General features: G+C 70.1%; 5 protein-coding genes across 13 annotated transcripts; 1 reads left to right on the forward strand and 4 right to left on the reverse strand.

Moving 5' to 3' along the window:
* The first annotated feature begins 2931 nt into the window (after positions 1–2931).
* Positions 2932–4166, forward strand: LOC134152068 (interleukin-23 subunit alpha-like). The gene is made up of 4 exons (XM_062597111.1): positions 2932–3087; positions 3479–3580; positions 3776–3901; positions 4020–4166. The coding sequence occupies exons 1-4, from the start codon at positions 2932–2934 to the stop codon at positions 4164–4166; spliced, it is 531 nt and encodes a 176-aa protein (XP_062453095.1).
* A 184-nt stretch (positions 4167–4350) lies between these two features.
* STAT2 (signal transducer and activator of transcription 2) lies at positions 4351–10440 on the reverse strand. Of its 6 annotated transcripts, XM_062597331.1 has the most exons (23): positions 10411–10440; positions 9817–10055; positions 9591–9741; positions 9418–9516; positions 9240–9332; positions 9080–9158; positions 8877–8962; positions 8654–8802; positions 8424–8582; positions 8193–8345; positions 8089–8109; positions 7902–7995; positions 7723–7779; positions 7567–7650; positions 7400–7498; positions 6527–6662; positions 6377–6426; positions 6213–6301; positions 6010–6146; positions 5730–5918; positions 5587–5644; positions 4598–5466; positions 4351–4529 (listed from the first exon to the last, which is right to left on the reverse strand). In XM_062597331.1, exons 2-23 carry the CDS (start codon positions 9945–9947, stop codon positions 4393–4395), a joined length of 3120 nt encoding a protein of 1039 aa, XP_062453315.1. In that variant the 5' UTR covers positions 9948–10055; positions 10411–10440; the 3' UTR covers positions 4351–4392. The 6 variants fall into 6 exon arrangements, with proteins under 6 accessions (XP_062453315.1, XP_062453313.1, XP_062453314.1 ...); XM_062597329.1 differs by having other exon boundaries at positions 4351–5466; XM_062597330.1 differs by having other exon boundaries at positions 4351–5168; positions 5298–5466; positions 6213–6426.
* Positions 10441–11009: 569 nt separating this feature from the next.
* On the reverse strand, positions 11010–12038 carry APOF (apolipoprotein F). The gene has a single exon (XM_062597112.1). The coding sequence runs from the start codon at positions 12036–12038 to the stop codon at positions 11010–11012; it is 1029 nt and encodes a 342-aa protein (XP_062453096.1).
* A 368-nt stretch (positions 12039–12406) lies between these two features.
* TIMELESS (timeless circadian regulator) lies at positions 12407–20111 on the reverse strand. 4 transcript variants are annotated; one of them, XM_062597498.1, is made up of 30 exons: positions 20054–20111; positions 19157–19306; positions 18919–19072; positions 18704–18818; positions 18551–18613; positions 18308–18409; positions 17979–18134; positions 17731–17864; positions 17569–17656; positions 17312–17488; positions 16973–17190; positions 16750–16853; positions 16499–16668; positions 16211–16339; positions 15948–16099; positions 15759–15853; positions 15556–15664; positions 15271–15472; positions 15017–15168; positions 14832–14917; positions 14578–14701; positions 14370–14452; positions 14150–14292; positions 13902–14070; positions 13746–13814; positions 13557–13675; positions 13321–13474; positions 13189–13228; positions 13009–13082; positions 12407–12810 (listed from the first exon to the last, which is right to left on the reverse strand). In XM_062597498.1, exons 2-30 carry the CDS (start codon positions 19251–19253, stop codon positions 12701–12703), a joined length of 3588 nt encoding a protein of 1195 aa, XP_062453482.1. In that variant the 5' UTR covers positions 19254–19306; positions 20054–20111; the 3' UTR covers positions 12407–12700. The 4 variants fall into 4 exon arrangements, with proteins under 4 accessions (XP_062453482.1, XP_062453483.1, XP_062453484.1 ...); XM_062597499.1 differs by lacking the exon at positions 20054–20111 and adding an exon at positions 19933–20006 and having other exon boundaries at positions 16211–16336; XM_062597500.1 differs by lacking the exon at positions 20054–20111 and adding an exon at positions 19933–20006 and having other exon boundaries at positions 13189–13225.
* A 993-nt stretch (positions 20112–21104) lies between these two features.
* Positions 21105–25837, reverse strand: MIP (major intrinsic protein of lens fiber). The gene is made up of 7 exons (XM_062597113.1): positions 25823–25837; positions 24799–25134; positions 24437–24685; positions 23087–23503; positions 22354–22518; positions 22137–22217; positions 21105–21314 (listed from the first exon to the last, which is right to left on the reverse strand). Exons 1-7 carry the CDS (start codon positions 25835–25837, stop codon positions 21105–21107), a joined length of 1473 nt encoding a protein of 490 aa, XP_062453097.1.
* Between the last annotated feature and the right edge of the window lie 1786 nt (positions 25838–27623).

A 27623-nucleotide genomic window follows, 5' to 3' on the forward strand; every position in this document is an offset into this window, starting at 1 on the left:
CGCCCCTCCCCCCGTCGCTATGGCAACCGCGGCCTCCCGTGCTCCCGCCTGGCGGCCGACCCTTCCTCAGGGCTGGCGGGCCAATGGCAGCGCCGAGGCGGCGGCGCGAGCCAATCAGCGTGGGAGGGAGGCGGGAATAAGCAGAACGAAGGGCGCGGCGGGGAGCGTGCGGGACGGTACGGCGGAGGGGACAAAAAGGGCGAAAGTGGCCGCGCCGGGGCGTGCCGGGGCGGGCGAGGCGCGCGGGGCCGTTCCCGCGAGGGCGGCGCCGCTTCCCCGGGGCGAGCGGCAGCGCCGAGCCCCCGAGAGCTCCACAACACCCCGCCGCCCCCCGCGGACTCCGCACAGCCCTGGGGGCGCCCAGGACCCACGGCGCGCTCATCGCTGCCGCCCCGCTCGCGCCCTCGCGGAAAACTCCAGCGCGGGCTGGAAACTCCTCCGCGGCTCCTGCTGCCCGGCGGCCGGGCCCGAGCCCCCAGCGGCCCCTGCCCCACGGCACTGCCCGCGGCCGGGCCGGGGACACCCTTTGCCCGCAGCCGGAGGCCACGGCCCGCCCTGCCGGCTCTGGGAGCCGCGGCACACGGCCCGCTCCCAGGCACCTGTGGGCCCCGGAGCAGGGAGGAGGGAATCCCCGGGGAGACGGTGCTGGGAAAGTCCAGGTGGGCGAGACCTGTGGCAGGTTCACCTGCGACTGGCGCCGCCCTCCCATGACTCCTTGTGGGACCCACATCCCAGCTCTCTACCATCCCTAGCCTCCATCCCGGCCTCCCCGCAGGACCCACATCCCGGCCGTCTACCATCCCTAGCCTCCATCCCGGCCTCCCCGCAGGACCCTCTTCCCGGCCATCTACCATCCCTAGCCTCCATCCCGGCCTCCCCGCAGGACCCACTTCCCGGCCGTCTACCATCCCTAGCCTCCATCCCGGCCTCCCCGCAGGACCCACATCCCGGCCATCTACCATCCCTAGCCTCCATCCCGGCCTCCCCGCAGGACCCACTTCCCAGCCATCTACCATCCCTAGCCTCCATCCCGGCCTCCCCGCAGGACCCACTTCCCAGCCATCTACCATCCCTAGCCTCCATCCCGTCCTCCCCGCAGGACCCACTTCCCGGCCGTCTACCATCCCTAGCCTCCATCCCGGCCTCCCCGCAGGACCCACATCCCGGCCGTCTACCATCCCTAGCCTCCATCCCGTCCTCCCCGCAGGACCCACTTCCCAGCCATCTACCATCCCTAGCCTCCATCCCGTCCTCCCCGCAGGACCCACTTCCCGGCCATCTACCATCCCTAGCCTCCATCCCGGCCTCCCCGCAGGACCCACTTCCCGGCCATCTACCATCCCTAGCCTCCATCCCGGCCTCCCCGCAGGACCCACATCCCGGCCGTCTACCATCCCTAGCCTCCATCCCGGCCTCCCCGCAGGACCCACATCCCGGCCGTCTACCATCCCTAGCCTCCATCCCGGCCTCCCTGCAGGACCCACTTCCCGGCCATCTACCATCCCTAGCCTCCATCCCGGCCTCCCCGCAGGACCCACTTCCCGGCCGTCTACCATCCCTAGCCTCCATCCCGGCCTCCCCGCAGGACCCACTTCCCGGCCGTCTACCATCCCTAGCCTCCATCCCGGCCTCCCCGCAGGACCCACATCCCGGCCGTCTACCATCCCTAGCCTCCATCCCGGCCTCCCCGCAGGACCCACATCCCGGCCGTCTACCATCCCTAGCCTCCATCCCGGCCTCCCTGCAGGACCCTCTTCCCGGCCATCTATCATCCCTAGCCTCCATCCCGGCCTCCCCGCAGGACCCACTTCCCGGCCATCTACCATCCCTAGCCTCCATCCCGTCCTCCCCGCAGGACCCACTTCCCGGCCATCTACCATCCCTAGCTTCCATCCCGGCCTCCCCACAGGACCCACATCCCGGCCATCTACCATCCCTAGCCTCCATCCCAGCCTCCCCGCAGGACCCACTTCCCAGCCATCTACCATCCCTAGCCTCCATCCTGGCCTCCCCGTGGGACCCACTTCCCAGCTTTCTACTATCCCTAGCCTACATCTTGATCTCGCGGGACCCACATCCCAGCTGTGCCTGGCCTCCCTGCCAGCCTCCCTGTGGGACCCACATCCCAACCATCCACTATCCCTTGCCTCCAGCCCAGCCTCCCCGTGGTTCCCACATCCCAGCCGTGTCCAGCCTCCCTGCGGGCATGGCCCTGGGCGGTGCCGGAGGTGCCGGTGGCCGGGGAAGGCCAGGGGCAGCCCCACGGGTGGGGACCGGGAAGCGCCAGAGCCGCCCCGTCGGGGCCGCCGCGATTGCGGAGCCGCGGGCAGCACGGCGCGGCGGCGCGGCGCGGCGCAGCGCGGGGGCCGGGCCGGGCCGGCGGAGGGGGCCGAGGGCACCGGAGCGGCCGGGGAAGCCCCGCCGTGACACAGCGGCCCCAGGGAGCCGCAAGCCGCCGCGCCGGGGCCGCCCCCGGAGATTTCCCGGGGGGGCACCGGGGCGGCCCCGCTCCGCTCCGCGCCCCCCTCCGCTCCCCTCCCGGCCGGACGCCTGGGCTCCCCCCGCACCGCGCAGAAGGGGAGGCGAGTTGGAGCCGGGGCCGGGGTCTGCCGGGGCCGGGGGGTCCCGCGGGCAGGGGCTCTCCGGGGGGGGGGGTCCTGGGGCCCGGGGCGCACGGCCGGGGTCCTCCCGGTGGCGGGGCCGCCGCCGGGCGCGGAGCCACCAGGAACTGCCCCGGGTTTTCCTGCCCCAGCCGGCGCGGGGCCGGGGCCGGGCTCAGCCCGGGGACCCCGGCCCGGTATCGGTTCTGCTTTCGGGGGAGGCGGCGATTTCGCAGTAACGGGGGGCGGGTGCCACCTGCCCCGGGGATTCCCCACCTGCCGCCGGCCCATAAGAGCCCGGTGGCGGCGCCGGTGGCGGCACCAGCTCGCCATGGCCCCGCGCCTCTGCCTCTGCCTCCTGGCGCTGCTGCTCCCGGCGGCCGCCCCGGCGCCGCGGCCGCCCCGCACCGACTGGGCCGCCTGCAGGAGCCTCTCCCGGGAGCTGTCGCGGCTCCTGGGGGCCCTCGAGGCGCCGCACCGCGTCCTGGTGAGCGCGGCGGCGGCGCGGGGAGCGAGCCCGGGGCGAGGAGGGGGGCTGGAGGCTCGGGGCACCCGGGGACACCGGGAGACCGAGGGGACCGGGGCGCCAGGGGCTTGGCGTGTCGCTGTATCCAGGAGCCAGGGTGCCGGGAGGGTCCCGGGGGTGCCGGGGCTCCGGGGATCCCAAGGTTCAGGGACGCCTGGGGGATCCAAGGGTGCTGGGGGACCCTGGGATGCTGAGGACCCAGTGATCCTGGAGCACCCAGGGATGCTGGGGGGGTCCAGGGGCACTGGGTGGCTGAGGGGCCAGAGAGTGCTGGGGGGGGGAGGTGTCAGAGGGTCCTGGGCATCCTGGGGGTGGTTGGGGCTGGCAGCCCCTCACCATGCCCCACTACCAGGAGGAGATGCGGCTGGACGAGGAGGCCCCCGAGGAGGACTGGCCCCCCCGGATCCGCTGCAGTGACGCCTGTGACCCCTCCACGCTGGACACCAACAACACGGTACTGGGGGGCCCGGAGCTGCCTGGGGGCGGATGTGACTGGAGGGGTCTGGAGGGCCCAAGGGGTCCCTGGGCGCCGGGTGATGTGCTTGGGGGGCTCCGAGGGCTCCGGGACGGGGTACCAGGGAGGATGTGCTTGGGGATGCCGTGCTCCCCGGGCTGTGGGGCCCAGCCTCACCCCCGGCTCCCCCCCCAGCGGTGCCTGCGGCGGATCCTGCAAGGGCTGCAGCACTACCGGGACCTGCTGGACTCGGACATGTTCACCGCCCGCCGCCTGCCCTGGCTGGAGACCACCCTGGACAAGCTGCTGGGCCTCGTCCAGGTGAGGGGGCAACCGGGGGCACCAGGGGGACCCCGCCGCCCTGGGGCGCCCCGTCCCGCAGTGGCCGGGAGCATGGCGCCCATCGGCCACGGGCCCCCTGACCCACTCTTGCCCGCAGCAGGAGCACGGTCCCCCACCCCGGCGCCCCCTCGCCCCCAGCGCCGTCTGGGCCCAGACGCTTCTGCAGCACCAGGCACTCAAGCGGCTTCAGTCCTTCACCGCCGTCATGAGCCGCGTCTTCACCCACAGCGCCAGCACCCACTGAGGCCAGACACCGGCCCCCGCCGTCTATTTATTCCCCCTCTGCCTGGAGGGGCTATTTATGTGCCACGCTCCTTATTTATCTCGTGTATTTATGGATTTCTAATAAAGGTCTGGACACAGACTGGGAAGTCCGTGCTTGGGGGGATGGGGGCTGCAGCCACCATCCCCAAAATGCTGCAGGCAGCTGGAGCAGAAAAGGTTTATTTACACTGGGAGGAGGCAGGGGATTACTGGAAATCGTTGGGGTCGATGTGGAGTGGGGGGAAGTCGGTGGCCTCGGCGAAGAGGGAGTTCATGGCGGGCAGGGCTGCGTCGTCGGCCTGGGGCAGGAACGGGTCGCAGTGGTCCAGGAGTGCGGCGCTGCCTGCGGGACGCAGCGGGTCAGGCCGAGCAGGGGCCCAGCTGTGCCCCCCCAGGGCTGTTGACACTCACGGGCCGGCCTGGGGCTGAGCCTCTCCAGCCTGCTGTCCCCAGCCTCCAGTGTGCTGGGCATCAGCTCCGCCGCCTGCAGCGTCTCCAGCACCCCTGAGCCGGGCTCTGGCTCCTCTGACAGCGACTGCAAGAACTCCTGCATGTCCAGCTCCTCCGTCACCGGCTCCAGTGCCTCCAGGCTCTCCAGCAGTGGCTGCAGTGGCTCTAAGCTGCCGGGTCCCACCTGCACCGTCCCCTGGCCCTCAGGGATCAGCTGCAAGGCCACCGAGGGCTCCAGGGTCCCAGGTCCCAGCTGCAGTGTCCCTTGGTCCCCTGGTCCTACTTGCTGCATCCCCTGGACCCCCGGAACCGGCTGCAGCATCTCCAGGCTCCTGGGCAGCACCTGCAGCGTCCCCAAGCTGCTGGGTCCCACCTGCAGCATCCCCTGGCCTTCAGGGACCAGCTGCAGCACCAGCTGTGGCTCCACAGCCCCAGGCTCTGCCTGCAGCGTCCCTTGGTCCCCTGGTCCTACTTGCTGCATCTCCTGGACTCCTGGAACTGGCTGCAGCATCTCCAGGCTCCTGGGCAGCATCTGCAGTGTCCCCAGGCTTCTGGGTCCCACCTGCAGCATCCCCTGGCCTTCGGGGACCAGCTGCAGCACCAGCTGCGGCTCCACGGCCCCAGGCCCTGGCTGCAGCAGCTCCGGGACCCCCGATCCCACCTGCAGCGCCAGTGGTGGCTCCGGGCCTCCAGGCACTAGCTGCAGTGTCCCTGGGCTGCAGGGCATCGGCTGCAGTGGCCCCGGGCCACTGGGCTGCAGCTGCAGCGTCTGCAGGTCCTGTGTGGCAGCCACCAGCTCTTCATCTGCCTGACGTGACTCATTTGCCTGCCTGTGGAAGAGATGGGTCCGGGTCAGCATCCAGGGCCTGGAGACATAAGGCGGCGCTGCGAGGAGGCTCCCATCTCCGCGGGGCCGCAGAGGGATGGATGGAGGCACCCAGCTGCCTCACCTGGAGGACACGCGGATGAGGCGCTGGTTCAAGTATTCCTTCTTCTCCATCAGGCTCCCTGGGGGCAGACGGGAGAGTTCAGAGGGGCCCTGGGTGGCCGCTGGCCCTGCAATGGGGCCGTGCTGTGCCGTGCCATGCCGTACCTGCCTGCCGCTGGCTGTAGTATGGCCCAAAGGCCTCGTCACGGGCCCTGTCTGGGTACAGGAACTGGAGCGGGTTCTCAGGGATGTTCTCCTCCGCCAGCAGCTGGTAGTCGTGGATGATGTCGGGCAACGCCAGGGAAGCCAGCTCAGATGCAGTGTAAGGAACCACAGCCCGGAAAGCGGGGGACCCTGTGGGGGCACCGTGGGGCCAGGATGAGCGACTGGGGCAGGCCTGAGGTCGTGATGAGGGGCTGGCACCCTGGGCAGAGCAGGTGCTTACCGCTCTCGGGATGCTCCACCCAGGTGCAGGTGACCCCGCCAAGGGTGCTCTCACTGAAGCGGATCAGAAATGTCCCCGTCCGCTTCCCCTTCAGCAGCTTCTTCTCTTGCTTCCGGCTCACAAAGCCCAGGATGAGCCTGCAGGAGGAGGCACCGTCACGCTCCGGCCTCAGGCCCATCCGGACCCCCCAGCCCCAGCCCTACCCGTCCTTCCAGAGCTGCTTGAGATGCTCCTGGAGCAGCCCCAGGATCCCGTCCAGCCAGGCCCAGAAGGAGAAGCCGGAGGTGCTGTCCTGCGGGAGAGAGTGCGTGAGCAGGAGCCGCGGGGCTGGGCTGCGCAGGTGCCAGCGCTGCCAGGCGCTGCTCACCTTGGAGAACTTGGGCCAGGCCAGGGTGCTCTCCGGGGACGGTTTTGAGCCTTGGGGACGAGAGTGGGGTGAGCCAGACAACACACCCCCCAGGCCCTCGGCAGGGCGAGCTCGGAGGCCCCGGGGATGGGCTCCGTGCCCCGGCCTTACCGAAGAGCTTCTCGGCCAGCATGTGGAGGTGCTCCTTGCTGAGGCCCCGCTCGGCCACGCTCTCAAACTGCCAGCTCAGCACCTCGGCCAGCCGGGGCCAGGGCGCCGACGGGGGCGCCACGAAGAACTGCTGGTTCTGCGAGAGACGGGGTGAGTGTGGGGCCGGCACAGAGCGGGTGCCGGGGACGGGAACCAGGGACCGGGCATGGGGTAGGGACAGGGACCAGGGATGGTAGGGGGACCTGAGGCACAGGGATGGAGCAGGACCAGGGCCTGGGGATGGGGACCAGGGATGAGATGGAGACCAAGGATGGGGCACTCAGCAGGGATTAGGAACAGGGACACACACTAGGGAGAGAGACAAGGGATGGGACACAGAGGCAGGGATGGAGCAAGGACCAGGAATGAGGCACAGGGAGGGGGCAGGACCACAGCCTGGGGATGAGGACCAGGGACTGGGACCAGGGAGAGGACAGAGAGCGGGAATCAGGCCAGGGACAGGGCAAGAGCACAGATCAGGGACGTGATCAGGGACTGGGACCAGAACCTGGGAGCGCAGGGCATGGGAGACACTGCCCAGGGACAGAGACGGGGCAGGAGCATGGCCTGGAGACCAGCACCAGGGACAGGGCATGGGAGATAGATACTGACCAGGGCCAGGACCAGGAGCACAGAGAGGGAACCTGGACCTGGGATAGGGCACAGCAAACTGACCAAGGACAGACACAAGGACAGAGATGGGCATGGACCAGGGCTGCAGCTATGGGACACCAGGACCAGGGTGAGGGGAAACAGGGAGAGGGCAAAGAGGAGAGGACAGGACAGGCCTGGGAGGAAGGGGACAGCGTGGGGCTGGGCTGGTGTGTCACTGGCCTTGGGGTCGGTGCTGAGCATGTTGAACCAGAGGATGGAGGCCCAGGCGCTGGAGAGCTGGTTGTTGTTGGAGATGATGATGACAGGCAGTGTGGAGGTCTGCAGGAGGAAGAGGGCGTCAGGCTGGGCCCTGCAAGACCCCCAGCCCCCCAGCCCGTGGTCCTCACCTCCAGCTCCAGCTCCAGCCCGCGGTAGGCGTAGGCCAGCGTGAAGGTGATGAGATGCAGCTCCTCCGTGACAGCGAGGGGACCCTGCGGGGACGGGAGCTCTGAGCTGCTGGCTGTGGCCCGGGGCACCGCTCGCCCCCATGGCCCCGCACCCACCTCGCCAGGGCTTTTGCTGCCCTTGCCTGACCCGCCGACCTTCTGTTCCTTCAGCGTCTGTGGGGCACGAGAGAGTCAGCGCAGCCTGGGCAGGGGGCTCGGGCCAGGCTCGGGGTGCTGAGCCCCCGCCCCGCTCCCCCTGCCTGGCAGAGGACCCAGGCGTCCGGGTGGGACTGTACCAGGTGCTGGAAGTCGCAGACCAGCCCGTCCTGGGGGCTGTCGCCCGCCACAAGGGTTTTGCTGTTTGACGTCAGGATGTTGAACTTGCGGAAACTGCAGGGGAGAGAGAGGCCAAGGGTGGGGGCTGCCGCGGCCAGGACCCCCCTCGGGCCGGGACACTCATGGGGGCCGGCACCCAGCTCTCACCCTCGGATCTCGGGGGGCTTCCTGCAAGAGACAACAGGGTGTCAGCAACCCCGGGTCCCCCGCAGTGAGGCGGGGGAATCCCGTCCGGGTGCGGGGGGCCCGACCTGTCGATGTGGATCTTGGCTTCCAAGCGGCGGCTGCGGTCGTGCAGGCGGACGAGGAGGCGGGCGCGCACGGAGAACTTGCTGGCTGTGCGCAGCACCAGCGGGCGCTTGCTGGAGGTGGGCATGCTGGGCTGGAGCTCCACCACGAAGGCACTGGGGGCGAGCGAGGGGGGTCAGGGCTGCCCCAGACCCCTGCGTCCCCCCCCCTCCTCGCCCGGGTTTTGCACCCACTTCTGGAGCAGGTAGGTGAGCAGTTCCCGCAGCCGCGTCTCCAGGAGCGGCAGCTCCGCCTGCAGCGGGTCCCTCTCATAAGTCACCTTGTGCCGCAGGTCCCCCAACGCCCGCAGCAGCTGCAGCAGCTGGAAGAGCCCCTCGCCCAGCGCTGTGAACCTGCGGGCGCCGTGGTGGGGTCAGCGGGGGTCTGCCGCGGTGCCCCCAGGCCCGGCCCGGCCCGGCCCTACCAGGTCTCCAGCTGGAGCAGGCTGGTGTCAACGTGGGCCCCCAGGCAGGCACTCTGCTGCCGCTCCCGCCAGGCCCCCAGCTCCTGCTGCAGGAAGTCCTGCAGGGTCTCGCTGCGCCCCAGCAGCTGCTGCATTTGAGCCAGCACGTCCTGGGGGAGAGGCGAGCCTGAGCAGGGGGCGCAGGGCAGGCCCAGCCCCCCACCCAGCCTGGTGTCCCACTCACTTTCCGGCTCCGATCCAGCTTCTGCAGCTTGGCCTGCAGGCCTTGCATCTGCCTGATGTACTCGGGATCATTGGTCCTGTTCTCACCTGCGGGGATCGGGGTGAGAGGAGTCCCAGTGCCACGGCCCTCCCCAGCCAGGTGCCTGGGCAGGACCAGCCTGGGAGGGTCACAGAAAGGATCTGGGCACCCCAAATGGGCCTTACCCGGAAGATAGTGCACCTTGTAGCAGAAATCAAACATGTCCTGCGCATCTTCCAGGTGGCGGAAGGCACGATCAGCGTCCTGCGGGCAGAGCAGGAGGTGAGTGGGCTGACCGTGCCGTGCCACATGGCCGTGCCGTGCCGTGCCGGATGGGGCCGTTACCTGCAGGGCCGCCTGGAAGTCGGCCAGCCGGCGCTGGATCTCCTGCTGCCGGTCGCTCTGCTGGGGCGTGCTGGGCGCTGGGGCCACCCCTCCCTGCGGAGACACGGGGCCCTTGGGCACTGGCTGGCCCCGCGGAGGGAGCGCCTGGGCCAGCGGCAGCTGCTGGCCCCTCTCCTACCTGCTGCCCTGCCTGCGCCAGACGCAGGATCTGCTGCTCTTCCTGCAGCAGGTTGGCCACCAGGTTGGCAAATTTCTCCGGGCACTCCTCGAAGGCAGCCTGCGGACAAGGATGTGGGGTCAGTAGGGTGTGCGCAGCCCCACCGGGACTTCTGGCCCAGCCCTGCTGCCTACCTGGAGGTCGCGCCTGGCCTTGCGCAGGTTGTGCTTGAGCATGAAGTCCTCGTCGCCCAGTCCCGGGCTGCCCAGGTGGTCACCCAGCAGCGCCAGCAAGGAGTGGAAGAGCATCTGGGCATGGGAGGAGTGCGGCTCGGCCGCCTGGCGCCTGGTGGCACCGTGCAGGGTCAGTGGGGACTCATCACGGCCCCCTGCTCCCCAGGGCTCCCGCCCCCTCTGTTACCAGTTCTGGTCCTCGATCCAGTCTGCCAGGCACTGGCGCACCTCCATGGGCAGCGCCACGCTGCTGTAGAGCTGGTGGACTTGCTCCAGGGAGGTGTTGGCCAAGCTCTGCAGCTCCTGCCACTGGGCCATGCTGGGGTCAAGCAAGGCCACTCCACAGGCAGGCTCAGCCACTGGCCATGCCCCGGGCCAGGGAGGCGGTGCAGGCGCTGGCAGCCTCGGTCCTGGCCCGCGGGGAAGCTGTGAGGGAAGGACGGTGCTGGACTGTGGCAGGGCCCACGACGGGCACACTCGGGGGGCTGGATAAGGGGGGCCCAGCCCACCCTGGAGCAAGCACCCCAGGCCACCCCCCAAAGTGGCTCCCTGCTCCCCCCCAAAGGGGCACCCCCGAAGGCCACCCTGCACCCCCTAAACAGGGCTGCCTGCCCCCCCCGGGACCCCCCCAAAATGTATCTTGCACCCCCCCGGGGGCACCTCCGACACAGGACTCCCTGCACCCCCTGCGGGTCCCCTCCCTGAAAAGACACCCCCAGTCAGGGCCCCCCCGCGCGCCCCCCGGCCCCCGCCCGCCCGGTGCTCGGCGCTGCGCTCCCACCTCGGCTGCCTCCGCGGCTCCCGCACTGCCGGGATGGGAGGCGCGCGGAGGCCACGCCCCTTCGCCGCTCTGCGCGGCCATTGGCGGAGAGCGGCGGAGTGGCCACGCCCCCCCCGGCCGGCAGAACCGGGTTTCCGCGGGTCGCCCGCTTCCCAGAAATGACGCAATTGGGGGCGGGGCCAGGCGGGCCGGGGGCGGGGCCGGGGGCGGGGTGAGATGGCGGCGCCCTGCCGGGGCGGCCCGTGGGCCGTGGCCGTGGGTCCGGGCCATTGATCCACGCTCGGGGCCGCGGGGGTGAGCATAGGCCTTCGGGCAGCCGGGCGGGGCCCTTGGGACAGAGCCAGGCCGTAGGGCAGAGCTATGGGGCCAGGGCCGCGCGGTGTAGACGGGCCCCAGAGCGGCCCAGTGGCCCCAGCGCCGCGGCGCTGCTGGGCCGGACAGGCTGCGCTGGCCGGGGCAGAGCCCTGCCGTCACCGGGTGGCCGGGCCAAGGTCCCCGTGGCCCGGGGCAGGGCGACCGCACCATCGATCGTGGGCTGCCCCATGGACCCCACACACGTGCACACGCACGCAGCCAGGCGACGGGCGTTTATTGACGGCTCAGATGAGGCGGACGGGGCCGGTGTGGGCCGTGGGGGCCGGTGGGGGGTCCTCGTCCGAGGTGAAGTAGCAGATGAGGGCCCGCACGCCCGCCTTGAGCCCCGGCTGCAGCCCCAGGTGGACGCCGTAGGCCACGGGGCCGCCGGTGCCGGCGCTGAGCACCGCGAGGCTGTCGTAGCCCAGGTCGATGGCCGCCTCCCAGGCCCGCTCCGACGCCACCTCCTCGCAGCCCTGGTAGGCATAGTAGAGGCTGGTGCCCAGGTTGTACAAGGTGCTGATGCCGGGCACCCACTCCAGGACCCTGTGCACCTCCTGCTCCCCCACCAGACTGCAGCTGTCCTCGCTGGACCGCCGGCTCCGGCCCTGTGGCGCCCGGCTGCAGCGCTGGAGCCAGGAGCGGGCTCCCGGCGCAGGCAGCACCCAGGTGCCCTGGGACCCCACGGCCTGAAAGGACGACGGCCCTGCTGCTGCCACGCCGGCGCAGGCGGCCTGCAGGCGCTGGCAGGCCCTTGCTGCCCCGGCAAGGGTGGCGTGGGTGCTGGCCACGGGGCCCCGGAGCTGGGCGTTGGAGAGCAGTGTCAGGCCAGAGCAGGGCTGGACGGGGACAGAAGCGCCGAGCTGGGCCAGGATAAAGAGCAGAGGCAGGTGGCCCCGGCCTGGGGCGTTCTGGAGCCGCACCAGACCCTGCAGCAGGGCCTCAGCCGTCGGGCCGTCGAGCTCCCGGTACAGCTCCAGCACCAGCGCCTCGGCCTGGGGGCTGCAGGCTGCCTCGCTGAGCGCCAGCGCCAGGGCGGCCTGGGCCAGCACACGGGGCAGCGCCGGGAGCCGGGAGAAGCCGGGCAGGGCGTCCGGCTGCAGGTCCCGGCAGGAGACGCCGGCGGCCTCGGGCAGTGCCTGCGGCGGGGCTGACGCCGAGATCCGTGCCAGCAGTGCCCGAGCCGCGGCGGCATCCAGCCCGGAGGGCACGGTGGAGCTGGATGCGGCATGGAGGCAGAGGAGGAGGAGGAGGCAGGGCAGAGCCCAGTGCATGGCAGGTCGCTCCCGGCAGAGCCTGTCAAGGCAGGAGAAGGGGGCAGAGGCCCGTGAGCGCCCAGGGGCCACAGCTCCCACGCCGCCCCAGCCCCGCCAGCACCCCAGCTCACCCTGCCGCTGCCGGAGTCCCCTGGGCCACGAGGCAGCTGCCGCACGTCTGCAGCCGACCCCCCCCCCAGCCCCTTTATAGCCACCTGCCTGGGCCCTTATCAGAAACGGGTTGCGACACGCTGGGGGCCTGGCCTGATCCCCTGTGCATCCCAGCACCTCCCCCCGGGGCTGGGGCTGGAGGGACAGAGATAGGGAAGGGGACACAGCAGGAACAAGGCAGCATAAAACGCCTAGGGAAAGAAGGCAGCCAGGGCAAGATTTATACTTTTTTTATTTGGTCTCTCTCCAGCTTTAAAAGGTATAATTAGAAAAGAGAAGGCCTAGGGAAACAGTGACCTTAGACACAGAAACACCAAGATGGATAAGAGAAGGGGAGAAGAGGGGGATAGCTGCAGCTTGCTTTTACCCCACCCTTAAAAACCAGTTTAAAAGCCTGCAGAAAAAGCAGAAACTAAAGACAAGGAAGGCTGCAGAGAGCAGGGCCTGCAGCCCCCTGCTCCCCTGGGGTGCTGGAATACAGCGAGGGTCTGGGCAGGGCAAGAAGAGCCTCAGTCCTCCTCTTCCTCCTCCTCCACATGGCGAATACGCTTCCGGCGGCCGGGGGGCTGCAGCTCCTCGTCCTCTTCCACAAAGGGCCCGGTGGGGGCCGGGCTGGCGCCTGCGGGGACAGAGGTGATCGGGGGGCCAGGACCCCCAGCACCACAATCTGCATGGGGTGGGGGCACAGGCCTGCCCCCCACTTTCCTCCCAGCCCCATGGTCTGTGGGGCAGGGAGAGACTCCCATAGCCCCGGTGGGGGCCGCGAGCCCCCCGAAGAGGTGCCACATTGCATGGAGGAAGTGGAGGCCCAACTTACCCGGACTTGCAGCGTCCTCACTGTCGCTGTCCATCTGCCGCCTCCGCTTGGTGCCTGCCGGGACAGGCTCATCTCTGCAGCAATGGGGACACGGCTTAGAGGAGCCCGATGGTGCCCAGCCCCAGGGGTGCAGGTCTGCCCCCCACCATGCGGGGGCACAGCGAGAGCCCCTGTTCTCACCTCTCCGAGTCCCATCCCGGCGATGCCGAAGGCCGCTCTGCTGAGAAAGGAGAGGGAGAGAGTGGATCAGGGCCAGTCCTGTCACTGAGAAAGCCCTAGCCAAGGTCTCCCCACCCCATCCCAGCCCCTCACCTGGTGGGGGGCCCTGGGGGTGCAGCGGTGCTGAGAGCTGCCCAAGGGGGCTCGGTGGGGAGCCCTCGCGCTCGGGTCCCTGGTGGGCGAGGGAGGCGGCGGCGCGGCGGAGCTGCTGGGGCGTGAGGGCGGCCGGGATGCGCCAGAAGGACTCCTGGGCGAAGAGGGGAGAGATGCTGCAAGCCCAGGCTATGCCGTGCCTCGGCGCGCAGCGGGGACGGGGTGGGAGGTCTCACCTGCTCGCTGGCGGGAGGCCGGAGCCCCAGCTTCCGCAGCAGCGCCTGGAAGCGCCTGTCCTCCATAGCATCTTCGTTATCCTCCGAGAGCGGCACCAAGGGCACGGGGTGGGACACGCCTGGGCGCAGACAGTGCTGTGAGCCTGGCCCTGGCCCAGCACCCAGATCCCAGGCCGAGCTCCCACTCACCATCCTCCTCGCGGTCTCCAGCCGTCCGCTTCAGGTAGTTCTCCAGCCACTGCAGGGGCCCAGCCAGACCTGCGCACGCAGAGAAGGTGAGACAGGATCGGTCCTCCCAGAGCCGAACACCAACCAGAGCCCTAAACTCGCTCAGCCCCCGCTCACCTTCCTGCCGCAGACGCTGTACCAGTCCCTGCTCAGCCCCGTCCTCCGGCGCCCAGTGCTCATCCAGAGGGCCTTCCTCAGCACCGTCCTCTTCTTCCTCCTCTTCGTCACTATCTCCCTCCTCTGCTGAGCTGGCCTGGGCGGGTGCCCCCAGGGGCTCCATCTCATCCTACCGAGGACCACCTCTGCCTTTGAGGACTTGCCTAGGGCTCGACTCCCTTCTCGCCCTTCTTGCACCCCCCTCGTACCGACACAGGGGCATGGCCCTTCCTCCTGCGCTTCTTGTACAGCTCCTTGCGCTCCGACACCAGCCCCAGCCCCAGCAGCTTCTCAACCACGCGGGCCCGGGACCGTCTGGCAGTCAGGTTCTTCATGATGTTGCCCAGGACGTCTGTGGGGAGGAGAGGGGTCAGCGTGGGGTACTGAGCCTGTCCCGGTGGGCACCCACCCATGCACAGCCCCACTCACCATCCGTGCCCTGGAACTCCTCGAAGAGCCGCTCCAGCTCCTGCTCCTGCTCCTGCGTCCACAGCACGATGCGGGTGCCCTTCCTAGGGGGATTGCAGCTGCTCAGCCCTGCCTCGGAGCTGGGGAAGAACCCAGGCATCCGAGACCCCCAGCCCTGCAGGCACTGAATGAAGGCATCCTGCCCTGCCCTAGCAGCGCCCGGACCCACCTCTCCCGCGGGAAGTCCTTGACGCTGCCGGCCAGCCCCAGCCGCACCAGCTGGTTCACAACTTGTCTCCGCGTGCGCCCAGGCGCCTGCAGGTGGGCCAGGATGTTTGCAATGACATCCTCCCCTAAGAGGGTGGGAGGCTGTTGTGAAGGGGCAGGAAGAAACTCCAACTGCCCCACTCTTCCCGCAGAGCACCCAGCTCTTCCCCTAAACTCATACTCCTCTCCTTGGGAGCCCCATGTCCAGGGCATTACCTTCCACCTCCTTGTACTTCCAGTAAAGCTCTCGCAGCTCTCGTTCCTCCTGGGGCGTCCAGACTGGAGCCTTCCGCGAGCTGGCCCTGGCGGCAGAGGTGGAGGGAACGTTAGGGGACAGGGAAGGGCAGTGGCAAACCCATCTCTGGCCCCAGGTGCAGGGGACATGCCAGGCCCCTACTCACCCCTCGCCCTCCCGCAGCAAGCCGTAGCCCTCGGTCATCTCGCGGGCAATCGCTGGGCTCTTCCAGAAGAGCAGCTCCACACAGGCCTTCTTATTGGTGGCTGCCAGCGCAAAGAACTTGCCCAGGATGAACTTGGCCAGAGTCACTAGCTCCTGAGGGGAGAATGGAAGAGCTGGGGGGATGCCTGGGCCCGGCCCCCTCCTCAGCAGCAGGGGGGCTCCGGGAGGCAGGAGGAGACCAGGGCCCCATCTGACCTGGTAGGCACCAGCACAGGGGTCGCTCAGCAGGCGGTTGAAGAGGGAGAAGAGGGAGAGCTGGAAGAGCAAGGCCTCCATGTGCAGGTCACAGGCCAGGCGGTGCAGCATGCGGGCGACGCAGTGGTTGGTGTGGGCACTGTTCTGGGCATAGCCACGCAGCAGCACCACGTAGGCTCGGATCACAGGGGCGCTGGCGAACCTGCCCCCGGCCCAGACACCGTCAGTGAGCTGCGGCAGGGACCCAGGAGTCCTGTCATCCCAGCAGCACCTCATCCCTCTCACCGCTTGAGGTAGTCTAGGAAATTGAACTCCTTCTCTGAGACTCGCATGGTCTCTTCCTCCTCCTCCTCCTCCAGCTCCTCAGGCTCCTCAGGCTCAGGGGGTGCATGCCCTGCATTGGGGACAGGGTTAGTCACCTTAATTGCTATGGCATCAAGCCTACAGTCCATCCTGCCATGGGTCCCCTTGCCAGCCTGGGTACTCACGGGGAAGGGGAGCAAAGAGGATCTCACGCAGAAGCTTGGTCTCTTCTGACGGCTCGACAGTAGGGCCAAACACGTCTCCCTCGGGCCACACTTCCCTGCAGGAGGCGGACACGCTGACACCACGTCCCCATGTCCCTGCTCAGCCACGAGGTAGCAGGAGTGCTCGGCTGCAAGGTGCCAGGCAGGTACCTGGCAGAGCGGAGCAGTTTCAGTGCCTCGGGGGCTCGGCTGCCGAGCAGGCAGTCCTGGATCCGCAGCATGGCCTCCACGCGCTGTTCCTCCACCGGCGTCTCTGACGCAGCGTCGAAGGGCACCACATCGTCAGGGAGAGGCACCTCGCCCTGCACGGCACACACACGTGGTGACCCTCCACCTTAGGAGCCTGGTACTCCCCCAAAAGACACTAGCACCCCCGGGCAGGAGGGCTCAAGGCTGGATCCTTCCTCTCCTACCTGCACGCAGGCCTGGAGCTGTGGGGCCAGGCTAGCCCAGAGCTCCTCCAGCTCCTCAGGGGTAGGAGGTTGCGCTGTCAGGGCTGCAGGGGCTCGTGGCTTTTTCTTCCTCCGCACACGCTTGCTCTGCTGGGTGACAAGGCAGTCAGGGCAGGGCTGAGCCCCATCCTGGAGCATCCACCCCACCACCACGAGGGTACTCCGTCCTCTGGTGCCTGAGGGAGAAGGGTTGCAGCAGGTACTGCCCTATGCCATGCTGGGAAAGTCGGTCCCAGACCCGCAGCCCACCTGCACAACCAGGCCTGCACGCCCCTGGCAGAAGCGCTCCAGCATACGGAGGAAGAGGTGGGCCGTCTCCACCAGGTCCCGCAAGAAGCTGCGCGGCTGTTTCGTCTCGTCAAACTTGCGGAAGAGGGCAAGGAAGAGCTCCCGGTACTCCATTAGGTAGAAGATGTTATCTGGAAAAGAAGAGATCAGCCAGGAGCTAGGAAAATGGGGCGGAGAACAGAGTTTAGGGCAGTAGGGGCAAAGAGGCTCACTCTTGATGATTTGGCTGCTGTCCCGCACGGCCTGCTCAGGCGAACGGTCCATCTCCTGCACTGTCCGCAGCAGCTCCTGGTAGGCCTTCAGGGCCAGGTGCATCCTGGGGGTGCACAGCATCAGGCCAGGGCACAGCAGTGCCCCCCAGCCTCACACCCACTCCCCTACCCCCCCAGCCTGGCAGCTCCACGAGACCCAGGAATCTGAGAGGCACATACTCACCTGCGGGCCCAGGTTGCAGCCTCCTTCTTGTCCATCAGCGCCATCTCATAGTAGGAGGTGAGGTTCTGCTCGATGAAGTGAAAGGCACGGACCCCCACCGTCTCTGACACCAGCTCTGGTCGGAACCGCAGGCTCCGGTTGAAGGCCATGAAGAAGGCTGTGGCCCACAGGTAGTAGGTCTCATCATGCTGCTGAGCCTTCTCCCGGATCAGCTGGTCCTGAGGGAGGCAGAGAAGTGGTCAGTGCTGGGAACACTGTGCTGTCTCAGGCCATTACCCTGTGCACCCCCATCTGGCACCGCAGGGCCGTGTGTCCGTCCCCGAGCCCAAGCCCCCTCACCTTGACCAGGTACATGAGGTGGTTGTAGCAGCCCTCCAGGAAGTCCTGGCAGAACTCGCGCAGGAAGAGCTGGACGTTGCGGGCAGAGCGACGGGGCGGCTCGGCCTCGCGGGCCGCCAGCCGGCGCTTGGGCACCCTCCGCACCTCCTTGCCCAAGTCGTGGCTGTAGCTCTTCAGCTGCAGAGAGGCAAATGCCAATGGTGACTCGCGTCCCGGCGCCCCAGCCTCCCCTCCTCCATCCCAGCCCTGCCACTCACGTTGTGCAGGCCCTTGTGGAAGACAACGTCCCGGTCCCCAATTGCCTTCAGGCCTTGGATGACGTAGGAGCCGCCAAAGCGGGAGTGCCTGGATGGGGGCGCGGGGTGATCAGAGTCAGCCCGGCGGCGGCAGGGCCCCGCACCCTGCCGGTCCCCGCTCACCTGGATGGGCGCTGCAGCGCTCGGCTCTTCCTCTCCGCCAGCTCCCGCTGCCGCAGCGTCTCCAGCTCCCGCGTGTCCTCCCCCCGCTCGGTGGCCGTGCGGCCCTGCCCCACCGCAGCCAGCTGCTCGGGTTTCTGGGGGAGCGGAGCCATCAGCTGTGCCATGCCAGAGGCTCCAGAGGGAGCAGGGTGGCAGTAGGTCCTGTCCCACCCCCCCACCATGTCCTGCCACCCCTTGCCCAGGCTCACCTGGTCACGAAACATGAGGGAGATGATCTCAAGGACGTGGAGGGCCCATTGCTGTTCGGTCTGGGAGCTGGCCAAGAACTTGAGCAGGTCGTCCATACCACTGATGTGCAGGGCCCACAGCACCCGGTCATGGGTGCTGGCGTCACCATCCACGCCCTGGCAGGAGGGGGTGGACGTGGGGCTTAGCACGCAGGACGCCAGGGTCCTCAGGCAAGCCGCAGGGCCATCACATCCCCAGGCTGGGAGGGGACAGCCCTGGGCTGCCCCAGACCCATTTTCCAGGCTGCAGCCGGGGCCAGGCATGCAGGAAGAGACCTCCAGCCCAGTACCTGCTCCTCCGTGGGGTCTGGGGGCACGTGCAGCACATTGCGCACTAGGAGCAAGATCCTCTCGATCAGTAGTGTGTCTTCCTCCTGTCGCTGCTCCCAGTCCTGGGGGTGACAGGGCCGTAAGGGGCTCCCCTAGGGCAGCCGGCTGGGGACCACCCAGCTTCCCAGTACTCAGTCCCTGCTCCGAGACATGAGATGCCTGAACTTGGGGAAGATTCCCACTGCTGGGGAAATGGCACTTACCAGTTGCAGCAGGTCATAGAGCTTCTCACTGAGCACCCCAAAAACTTTCTCACTAGCAAAGGCCTAGAGAAAAAAATAGCGTTAGGGCCTGGGGCAACAACCTTCCACCCCACAGAGCTGCACTAGAGCCTAGTCCCTGCAGCGGGGGCTCACCTCTTTATAGGCCTGCAGGTAGGACACGACCTGGAGAAAGTGGTGCCGGGAGGCAGCGTCCTGGGGCACTTTGCCGAAGCAGAGCAGAGCCGGCTGTGTCAGGTTCACTGTCAGCCTAGGAGGGGAGCGGGGGCACGGTGGGAGCTCTGCCCCTTGGGGAGGCCCTCTTGGCAGGGGGAGCAGCGCTGGGCACCCCTGCGCCCCCCGGGCGGTACCTGACCACGGCGTCGAAGAGCACCTTGTCCTGCGGGTACTGCACCAGGATGGGCAGCAGGTCGTTCTGCAGGATCTGGGCCGCCCCCAGCTGCTGGCGGATGTCCCGGGTCTCGTCCTCGTGACGCAGGTACCGGATCAGATCCTTCACGCTCTCTGCAGGGAGGGGCAGTGAGGGGGCCGTGAGACCCCCCCCACCACCACCCCGCTGGGCACCCTGCTCGCCCAGGTCCCACGTACCCAGGCAGTCGGGCTCCTTGTGGTAGACGTCCCCTTCAAGGTAGCCCAGGGCACTGCAGGTGGCCAGCAGCTCGCAGTTCATCATGTACAAGTCCATAAATCCAAGGGGGTCGGTGGAGGGGACCACGGTCCACGCAGGGGCCAGAGCGCCTTTGGGGCGGGCATGGGTGTCAGCATTGGGGGGGGGCAGGAACCCAGGGCACCCTTCTACCCCCAGCACTGGGACGTCAGCCAGTCCCGGGCCCCCAGTCCTCGCTGGGTCCCCCCGACCAATCCCCGGTACCGGGGCGCCGCTGGGTCACCCCGACCAACCCCCGGTACCGGGGCGCTGGCAGGTCCTGGATCCCCTGCCTCGGGCACAGGCGTGGCACGGGGCCCCCTCCCGCCCCTGGGCGCCGCCTGGTCCTGGACCCCCTGTCCCCGCTGCCGGCGTGCCGCTGGGTCCCCCTCTGCCCCCGGTACCGGCCGGAGCAGCGTCAGGTCTTTCCAACCCGCGGTACCAGTACATGAGCCGCTCTGCCCCGTCCCATCTCCGGTCCCCAGGCACCAGCCGGTCCCGATCCCCTCGCTCCCAGGACCGCGGCACCACCAGGTCCCTTCCGGCCCCGGTGCCAAGACTCAACCGGTCCCGGTCCCCCCGCAACACCGGGACCGAGGCACCGCGCGGCCCCCCCAGCCCCGGGGGGCTGCTGGGTCTCTCCCGCCCCACGGCGCCAGCCGGTTCCAGTACCCCCCAGCCCCAGGACCGGGGCACCCGCCGGCCCCGCCGCACTCACCGCCGCCACCACCCGTCTCCGCCGCCCGCGCCGCCGCTGCCCGCCCTAAAAAGGCCGCGGGGCGGCGGGCGGCGCGGGGGCGGGCGGCCGTTATGCAACTGCCCCACTTCCCGCAACCTACTTTCCCCGGGGCCGCGGCGGGAGGTGCCGGCGCCCCGCCCCGCCCCGCCCCGCACCGGCCGCGCGCGCCGCACGCTCCGCGCCCGGTTCTCCCGGGCCCGCCGCACCGATGGCGCCCGAGCCCGCCCGCGGGCTTAAAGGGGAAACGCCTCACAGGGAGATCGATGGTGGGGGCAGCATTTTCCTTGCCTACCTCCCCGCCCACTGCGGCGGGAGCCAGGCGGCCTCGCTCCCTGCGGCCGTCTCTTTCGGGGCGCCGCATCGAGGCGGCCAGGTTGCCCTGAAGAGGGCGGTGCGGCCACCCTTTCCCAGGACCGTTCTAGTGAAAGCCTCGACGGTGTGATGTTGCCCTTTTAACAGAGGCGCCGGCTCCTGCCGTGGGGCGGGGCTTCCCCTCGGCGGTCCGCGAATGGCCCGGCCCGCTCCCACCCCCACCCCACGGGGCCTCCCGTCACCCCCCGCGCAGTTGCCAGGGCGACGCGGCCGGGCCCGGTGCGGAGCTCGGGGCCCGGGGCCCGGGGCCCGGTGCGGCGCGCGGGGGCCCGGTGCGGGCCCGGTGCAGGGCCCGGGGCCCGGTGCGGGCCCGGTGCGGGGCTCGGGGCTCGGGGCGGCGCGCGGGGGCCCGGGGCCCGGTGCAGGGCGCGGCGCGGGCCAGGGCCGGGAGCGGTTACCAAAATAAAAGAGCAGGTTTAATGCACTGAACACAGGCGCGCCGGGGGGCGGCGCGAAGGACGGGCCGGCCCCGGCCCCGGCCCCGGCCCCGGCGGGCGCGCGGCCCCGGGAGCGCGGCGCGGCCCGCTCCTCCGCGAGCAGCGCCGGGCCGCGCCGCCGCGGGCCCTGCCGGGTGTCGGCACCGCACACACACGCACGCACACGCAGGGCCGGGCGGGCGCGGCGGGCGCGGCCCCCCGCCCTCCCCCGGTAAAACCGGGCGGGGCCGCGGGCGGCCGCATCACTGCAAAGCGGAGCGCGGTCCGCGGGGGAAGGGGCCGGGGGCGGCGGCGCGCAGGCCCGGGCCGCGGCCCGCCGGGCGGCGCGGGCGCCCGCCGCTCCTACAAGCACTGCGTCTTCAGCTCCAGCGGCTCCGGCGGCGCCTCGGGCTCGGGCTCGGCCGGCGCCTCGGGCTCGGGCTCGGGCTCGGCCGGCGGCTCGCCCTTGAGGGCCGCCAGCCGCTCGGCCAGCCCGCGGCGCCGCGGCGCCAGCACGAAGTCGTAGAGCAGCGCGGCCAGGGCGCCGCCGAGCAGCGGCCCGACCCAGTACACCTGCGGGGCGGCGGCTCGCCAGCGGCGGCGGGCGGCGGGCGGCGCCGCGCCGGGGACCCCCGCGGCCCCCAGGACCCCCGCGCCCCCCCGGGACCGCCCCCCGGACCCCCGTGGAGCCCCGGGACCCCCGCGCCCCCTCCGACCCTCTGGGAACCCCCCCCAGAGTCCCCGGGGACCCCCGCGCCCCCTCCGGGACCTCCCGCCCCCGCAGCCCCCTCGACTCCCCCCCACCCCCCGTCTCCCCGGGCCTCCCCCCGGGCCGCGGGCTCCGGCTGGGCAGGGTCCGGCAGCCGCTTCCCTTGGGGCCAGCTGCACCGCACCGGGACCGGCTCGGTGGGACCGGGACCGGCTGGGCCAGACCGAGACAGGTTGGGGCGGGCCGGGGCCGGGGCCGGCCGGGTTGGACCAGGACAGGTGCAACCTGGGGCAAAACTGGGACAGGCTGGACCGGACGGGGACTGGGACGCGACTGAGGCAGGACTGGGACAGGCTGGACCGGACCGGGATGCGGCTGGGGTAGGACCGGGACCGAGACGGGCTGGGGTGGACCCGAGCTGGGGCAGGGGCCGTGACCGACTGGGCAGGACCGGGAAAGGCTGGGGCGGACCGAGACGCGGTTGGGGCGGGACTGGGACAGGCTGGGCTGGACCGGGACCAAATGGGCTGGACCGGGACCGGGACGTGACTGGGGCGGGACCGGGACCGGCAGGACCAGGACCGGCTGGTCTGGATCGAGGCGCGACTGGGGCGGGCCCGGGGGCGGCGCTGGGCCCGGGCTAGGGCGGGGGCGTGGGGTGCCCCGGCCGCCCCGGCCGCACTTACCCACTGGTTGCTGAAGTTGCGCGTGACGACGGCGGGGGCGAAGGCGCGCGCGGGGTTCATGGCGGCTCCCGTGTAGTAGAGCTGCGGGAGGCAGAGCGGGGTGCTGGGGCCGCCCGCCCCGCCGCCGGGGGGCCCCGACGGCCCGCTACCGAGGGACCCCGACGGCCCGCTACCGAGGGACCCCCGCCCTCCGCGGCCCCCCGCGGTCCGCTCTTACCCCGAAGAGGTGTCCCAGGGTGAGGGAGAAGCCCACGGCCAGGGCCACGGAGCCCAGGCGGCCGTCGCGGCGCTCGTCGTAGCTGGCGAGGACGCAGAGCGCGAACTGCATGGTGAGGATGAGCTCCACCGCCGTGCCCTGGCCCAGGCCCACGCTGGGGTGCAGCTGCGGGGGCCGAGGGGTGTCAGCGGAGACCCCCCGGCCCCGCGGGCAGCGAGCGCCCCGAAGACCCAGACCCCCGTCCGCCACGGCACCCCGAAACCACAGCACCCCCAGACATCGTCCCCATTCACCCCCACCCTCCTCCCCCCAATGACCCCACATCACCCCCAGCTCCACAGCCCACAACCCCCTCCTGCCCCCCAATAACCCCACATCACCCCCAGCCCCACGGCACCACAACCCCCTCCGACCCTCAGTAAACCCACATCACCCCCAGCCCCACAGCACCACAACCCCCCTCCCACTCTCAATAAACCCACATCACCCCCGGCCCCACAGCAGCACCCCCCTCAATAACCCCGCTTCACCCCCAGCCCCACAGCACCACATCCCCTCAATAACCCCATATCCCCCCAGCCCCCAGCACCACCACCCCCGTCCCCCCCCAATAACCCCACATCATCCCAGCATCACCCTCCCTGCCCCCCCCAATAACCCCACATCACCCCCATCCCCTGGCCCACACCCCCCCTCACCCCCCGTTACCCTGCACCGCTCCGGTGCCGCTCACCGCGCTGAGGCCGAGGGTGCCGCGCACGGCGGCCGGCGTCACCCCATAGAGCACCCCGGCCCCGGCCAGGGCGCCCAGCAGCTGGGCCACCAGGTAGCCCAGGGCGCGGGGCAGCGAGAGCTGAGCGGCCAGCAGGAAGGCCACGGTGACGGCCGGGTTGATGTGGCCCCCGCTCACGTGGCCCAGGGCTTGCACCAGCGTGGCCTGGGCCAGCCCGAAGGCCAGGGCGGTCCCCAGGGCGCCGGGGGGGCCCGGGGCCCAGCGCAGCGAGGCCCCCAGCCCCAGCAGCACGTAGAGGAGGCTGCCGAGGAACTCGGCGAAGACGGCCCTCCAGAAGGAGGCCGAGCGCACTTCCCGCATGGCCTGGCCCCGCACCACCCGCGCCCTCGCCCTCGCCTGCCGCCGGCCCGCTGCCCCCTGTGCGGGGGCCGCCCCCGCGGCCGCCTTATAAACCCCCCCCGCCCGGGCGGCCCCAGGGGTGGGATCCCGCCGCTGCAGCTATTCCCCCCACCCCCCGTTAACCACTTCACTGCACGGGCTGGGCACCGGCCAGGCTGCGCGACCCACGTTTTACTGGTTTGGGGGCACCATGGGGCAATGGTGCAGGGCCCCCCCCCCAGGTTTTGCTGGTGATGCTGTGGGACCCCCCCCCAGTTTTTTTTTTTTGGGGGGGGGAGTGATGCTACAGGAACCTCCTTGGTTTTGAGTGCACCATGCTGCAGGAACCCCCTGGTTTTGGGGGTGATGCTGCAGGGACCCTCTGGTTTTGAATGCACCATGGGGTGATGCTGTGGGCCCCCCCCCCAGTTTTTGGGGGGATGCTGCAGGGACCCCCCCCAGTTCCCCCCCTCCCCTGCACTCGGTAGGAGAGCTGTTTGCAGGAGGGTTATTCAGCCTGGCTTAGCGGGTGCTAATTCCTCAGCTTGGTGGGGGGGGGATTAGGGCCAGCCCCAGTCATTGGCGCAGGACACAAATGTGCCAGGGCTGCAGAGACCGTGACAAAGCGCTTTGCTGCGCTCAGCGCCCCGAGGGGGCCTCGACCCAGCTGCCCGCCACACGCAGGGCCCCGGCGGGGGCAGCTGGGGGGAAACCGAGGCACCGGGCAGTGATGGGCACAGGGAAAGGACCCAGGCATCCAGGCCCCTCTCACCCCAACCCCTGTGGTTTGGCACCCAGCTGAGCCTCAGGGGCAGAGCCCCCTCCCGCAGCAACACTGGGGACACATCTCTGACACCAAAGCCACGTTTAATCCCCATGGAGGGAGAGCAGCACATCCAGGCACAGCCCCTGGCCCCTCCTCGCTCTGCAGGGGGGTCTCTGGGTTGCAGCATGGGGCGGGGGGGGGGTCACTATGTAGCCCCTCTCCTGTGGGCCCCCCCCCGGCCAGGTCGGGGCAGGGGGGCTCAGGCCGTGCCCTGGTTCTGTGCAGCCGGGGGGCTGGTGGGTGACGAGGGGGCCGGGCTGGGGGGTCTCCACTGGTGCCACATTACGGCAGGTCAGGCAGGTGCCCAGCCTCTCCCGCGAGGCGCTGGCGGCGAAGAGCAGCTCATGGCAGAGCCCGGCCAGCACCGCTCCCAGCACCGGGCCCAACCAGTACACCTGGGGGGGGGACACGTGGGGGACAGGTGCTGCTGGGGGCGCAGGGGACACGATGGGACACAGGATGTCCCAGGCACACAGAGACCCACACCAGGGATGGGGCAGACCTGTACCAGGGATGGGGGGGAGGGGGGACCCACACCAGGGATCAGAGGACCTGCCCGAGGGATAGGGGGACCATGACGACCTGAAATGGGGATGGGCAACTGAGTGGGAGCCACCCCAGGGATGGAGGAGCTGTCCAAGGTGTGTGGGGACTGCAGGGTGAAGGCCGGGTTGGCCTGGGGCGCCCCGAGGCTGCAGGCCAGCCCCCCGGCCGCCAGCCCCCCGGCCAGCGCCGGTGCCAGGGGCCCGGGGGCTGCCGAGGCGCCCAGCACTACCCCCACGAAGATCATGGTCGCCGCTGCTTCCGCCAGCACCCCCCGCCAGAAGCAGCCGCTCCGCAGCTCCTGGGGGCACAGGGGGTCCGGGTGTCACCGCGGCCAGCGCCATGGCAACGGGGCACCGTGGTGACCACAGCCGTGGCGGTGGGGCACCCCGGCGATGGGGCACCACCGCGAGCGGGTATCATGGCGATGGGGAGCCACAGAGAGCGGAACCATAGGGACAGGGTACCACAGCCGTGGGGGAGCCTTGGCAGCGGGATGCTGCGGTGACTGGAGCCACCGTGATGGGGGTGCTGTGGCGATGGGGAACCGTGGTGACAGGGATCCTTGGTGACCGGGGATCCCCGGGTGGTGGGGAGTCAGGATAACGGGGCGCTGCAGTGGTGGGGAGCACAGTGCTAGGGCACCACGGTGACGGGATGCCGTGGCGATGAGGGGTGCCATGGCAATGGGGAGAGGTACTGTGGCAACAGGGTCACCATGGCAACAAGGGCACCACAGCAACCATCCTCGGTCAGGTACCACAGTAACAGCTGCCACGGCAACAGGGGGGAGCCCCGGCAATGGGGGGGCCAGGCGCCCCAGCGTGGAGATGGGGGCTGCATGGACAGGGCACATGGGCCCCCCCAGAGCCAGGGGATGCAGGTGAGGGTCTGGGCCAGGGTCTTCCTTCGTGTCCTGTCCGTGGCGAGGAGGGACCCTGGGCACTGGCCTGGGACAGCCAGGGGCCGCGCGGCTTGCAGGGCCTTACCTCCCCGATGGCCATGGCACAGCTGCAGTGTCGGGAGGAGGGGACAGAGGATGCCTGGGGCGGGGGCTCCTCCTGCGTCCCCCCCCCCAGTGCTGCAGCCCCTGGTTTGGGGGGGGAGCCAGGAAGGATCTCCGTAGGAGGGAAGGGGCTGAGGCTGGGGCAGGGCCCTGACACCTGGAGATGCTGCTGGCACCATGGCAACAAGCAGGGACCCTTTGGGGTGTTGCCACGACAACCAGCACCATGAGGATGGGAGATGAAAGAGGGGTGAGAGATGAAGGACGGGATGAAAGGCACGGGGAGGTGGAGGGCGCTGGGGAAGGCGCCTGCCCACGGAGGGGGGAAGGGGCCCTGGGAGCCAGCCCCTGTTATACACTTCTGTGACAAGCGTGTCGTTCTCAGCTGGGGCTGGGACAATCCCCGCTGTGCCCGTGCCCCACACAGGCCTACAGCAGAGGGCTCAGGCAGCCCAGGGGGAGTCTGGGAATGGGGGCAGCTGCCCCTCTGCCCCACAGACTGCTGGGTGCTGGCAGCCCCTGCCAGCTCAGCAGGCCCCGGCCCCCCGCTCACGTGCTGTGAGTCAGCGGAGCTTTAGTGCCAAAGGCCCTGGCTCAGCACGGGGCGGGGGCGTCCCCCTGCCGCGGGCCGCGCGCCTGCCGCTCGCCCCGGCCCTGCTGACGGCCTGCAAAGAGCCAGAACAATCCCTGCTGAGCATGCTGCGCCCAAAGGGCCCGCGCCCGCCCCGCCGCCGGGGCACCCGCACGGGGACAAGCACGGGCATGCGCCCTGCAGGCACACGAGGGGAGGTGGGGTGGGCTGCTGCCCCACACTGGGGCAGCCAAGGCCCTGGAGGAGCCCAGGGAGGGGCCTGGTGTGGGGCAGAGCGAGGCAGCCACGGACCCCCCCAGCCCAGCTGTCCTGAACCCGGGCTGAACATGGGCTGGGCCGGACACAGCTGGAGGGGGCCTTACCCTGCCCCACGGAACCCCCCAGGGACCACTCTGTCCTGCCTCTGCCCCACAGAACCCCCTCCCAGGGATCACCTTCTTCTGCTCCTGCCCTACAGAGTCATTGTTGGGGGTCCCCCGTGTCCTGCCCCTGTCCCACAGAGTGCTCTCCATGGACTCTTCCCTGCCCCACAGACCCCCACTGCCCCAGAGACTGCCGTGTCCTGCCCTTGCCCCACAGATCATCCCCTCGAGGGACCCCCCCGTCCTGCCCCTTCCCCAAAGACCTGCTAGTCTATCCCTGCCCCACAGAACCCGCTCTCCGATGTCCTGTCCCTGCCCCAGAAACATCCTCTGGGGACCCGCCATCCTGTCCCTGCCCCACAGAGTCCCCCCTTCGCTAGTCTCCCCATAACTGCCACCAGCCCCCCCCCCCCCTCCGCGTCACCCGAGATGCCAACATGGCGGCGCCCAAGCCGCCTTCAGCGGCAGGGCGGAAGGAGGCGGTGTCACGCGACGCGGGGGGGGGGGGGGGGGTGCCAAGATGGCGGGGAGGGAAAGCAGCCGAGGGCACGTGACCGGCGGATCCAAAATGGCCGCGCCCATGGTGCGGGCGGCGCGGGGCAGCGCGGCGCTGCAGGCCGCCCCGCGGAGGGTAATGGCGGAGGGGGCGGGGCTCCAAGGGGCGGGGCGGGGCCTAAAGGAGCCGCGCTTAAAGGGGCCGCGCGTGAGGGCGGGGCGCGGCACGGGGCAGCCTTGGGGGCCGTTGTGGCCGCTCGACCCCACGGCTCTCCCCATGGGGTGGCACTGGCATCGGCGCGGCAGCCCTACGGGGACAGCGCGGGCCCTCTGCA

Source organism: Rhea pennata, chromosome 29 (assembly GCF_028389875.1).
Source record: "Rhea pennata isolate bPtePen1 chromosome 29, bPtePen1.pri, whole genome shotgun sequence".
NCBI lineage: Eukaryota > Metazoa > Chordata > Aves > Rheiformes > Rheidae > Rhea > Rhea pennata.

Excerpts from the sequence above, each read along its gene's own strand:
- LOC134152068 (XM_062597111.1), top strand. The coding sequence starts at position 2,932 with ATGGCCCCGCGCCTCTGCCTCTGCCTCCTGGCGCTGCTGCTCCCGGCG. Across the intron at positions 3,088-3,478 it reads AGGCGCCGCACCGCGTCCTG|GAGGAGATGCGGCTGGACGA; the intron begins GTGAGCGCGGCG and ends CCCCACTACCAG. Across the intron at positions 3,581-3,775 it reads CGCTGGACACCAACAACACG|CGGTGCCTGCGGCGGATCCT; the intron begins GTACTGGGGGGC and ends CTCCCCCCCCAG.
- STAT2 (XM_062597326.1), bottom strand. The coding sequence starts at position 9,947 with ATGGCCCAGTGGCAGGAGCTGCAGAGCTTGGCCAACACCTCCCTGGAG. Across the intron at positions 5,919-6,009 it reads GGTGGAGCATCCCGAGAGCG|GGTCCCCCGCTTTCCGGGCT; the intron begins GTAAGCACCTGC and ends GTGCCCCCACAG. Across the intron at positions 5,467-5,586 it reads CTCATCCGCGTGTCCTCCAG|GCAGGCAAATGAGTCACGTC; the intron begins GTGAGGCAGCTG and ends TCTCTTCCACAG.
- APOF (XM_062597112.1), bottom strand. The coding sequence starts at position 12,038 with ATGCACTGGGCTCTGCCCTGCCTCCTCCTCCTCCTCTGCCTCCATGCC.
- TIMELESS (XM_062597498.1), bottom strand. The coding sequence starts at position 19,253 with ATGGACTTGTACATGATGAACTGCGAGCTGCTGGCCACCTGCAGTGCC. Across the intron at positions 17,865-17,978 it reads CCCTCATGTTTCGTGACCAG|AAACCCGAGCAGCTGGCTGC; the intron begins GTGAGCCTGGGC and ends CCGCTCCCCCAG. Across the intron at positions 17,489-17,568 it reads TCCACAAGGGCCTGCACAAC|CTGAAGAGCTACAGCCACGA; the intron begins GTGAGTGGCAGG and ends GCCTCTCTGCAG.
- MIP (XM_062597113.1), bottom strand. Across the intron at positions 23,504-24,436 it reads CACAGGAGAGGGGCTACATA|GGGGCAGCGGGCCGGCGGCA; the intron begins GTGACCCCCCCC and ends GCCCCCGCACAG. Across the intron at positions 21,315-22,136 it reads GCAACTTCAGCAACCAGTGG|GTGTACTGGGTCGGGCCGCT; the intron begins GTAAGTGCGGCC and ends GCCGCCCCGCAG.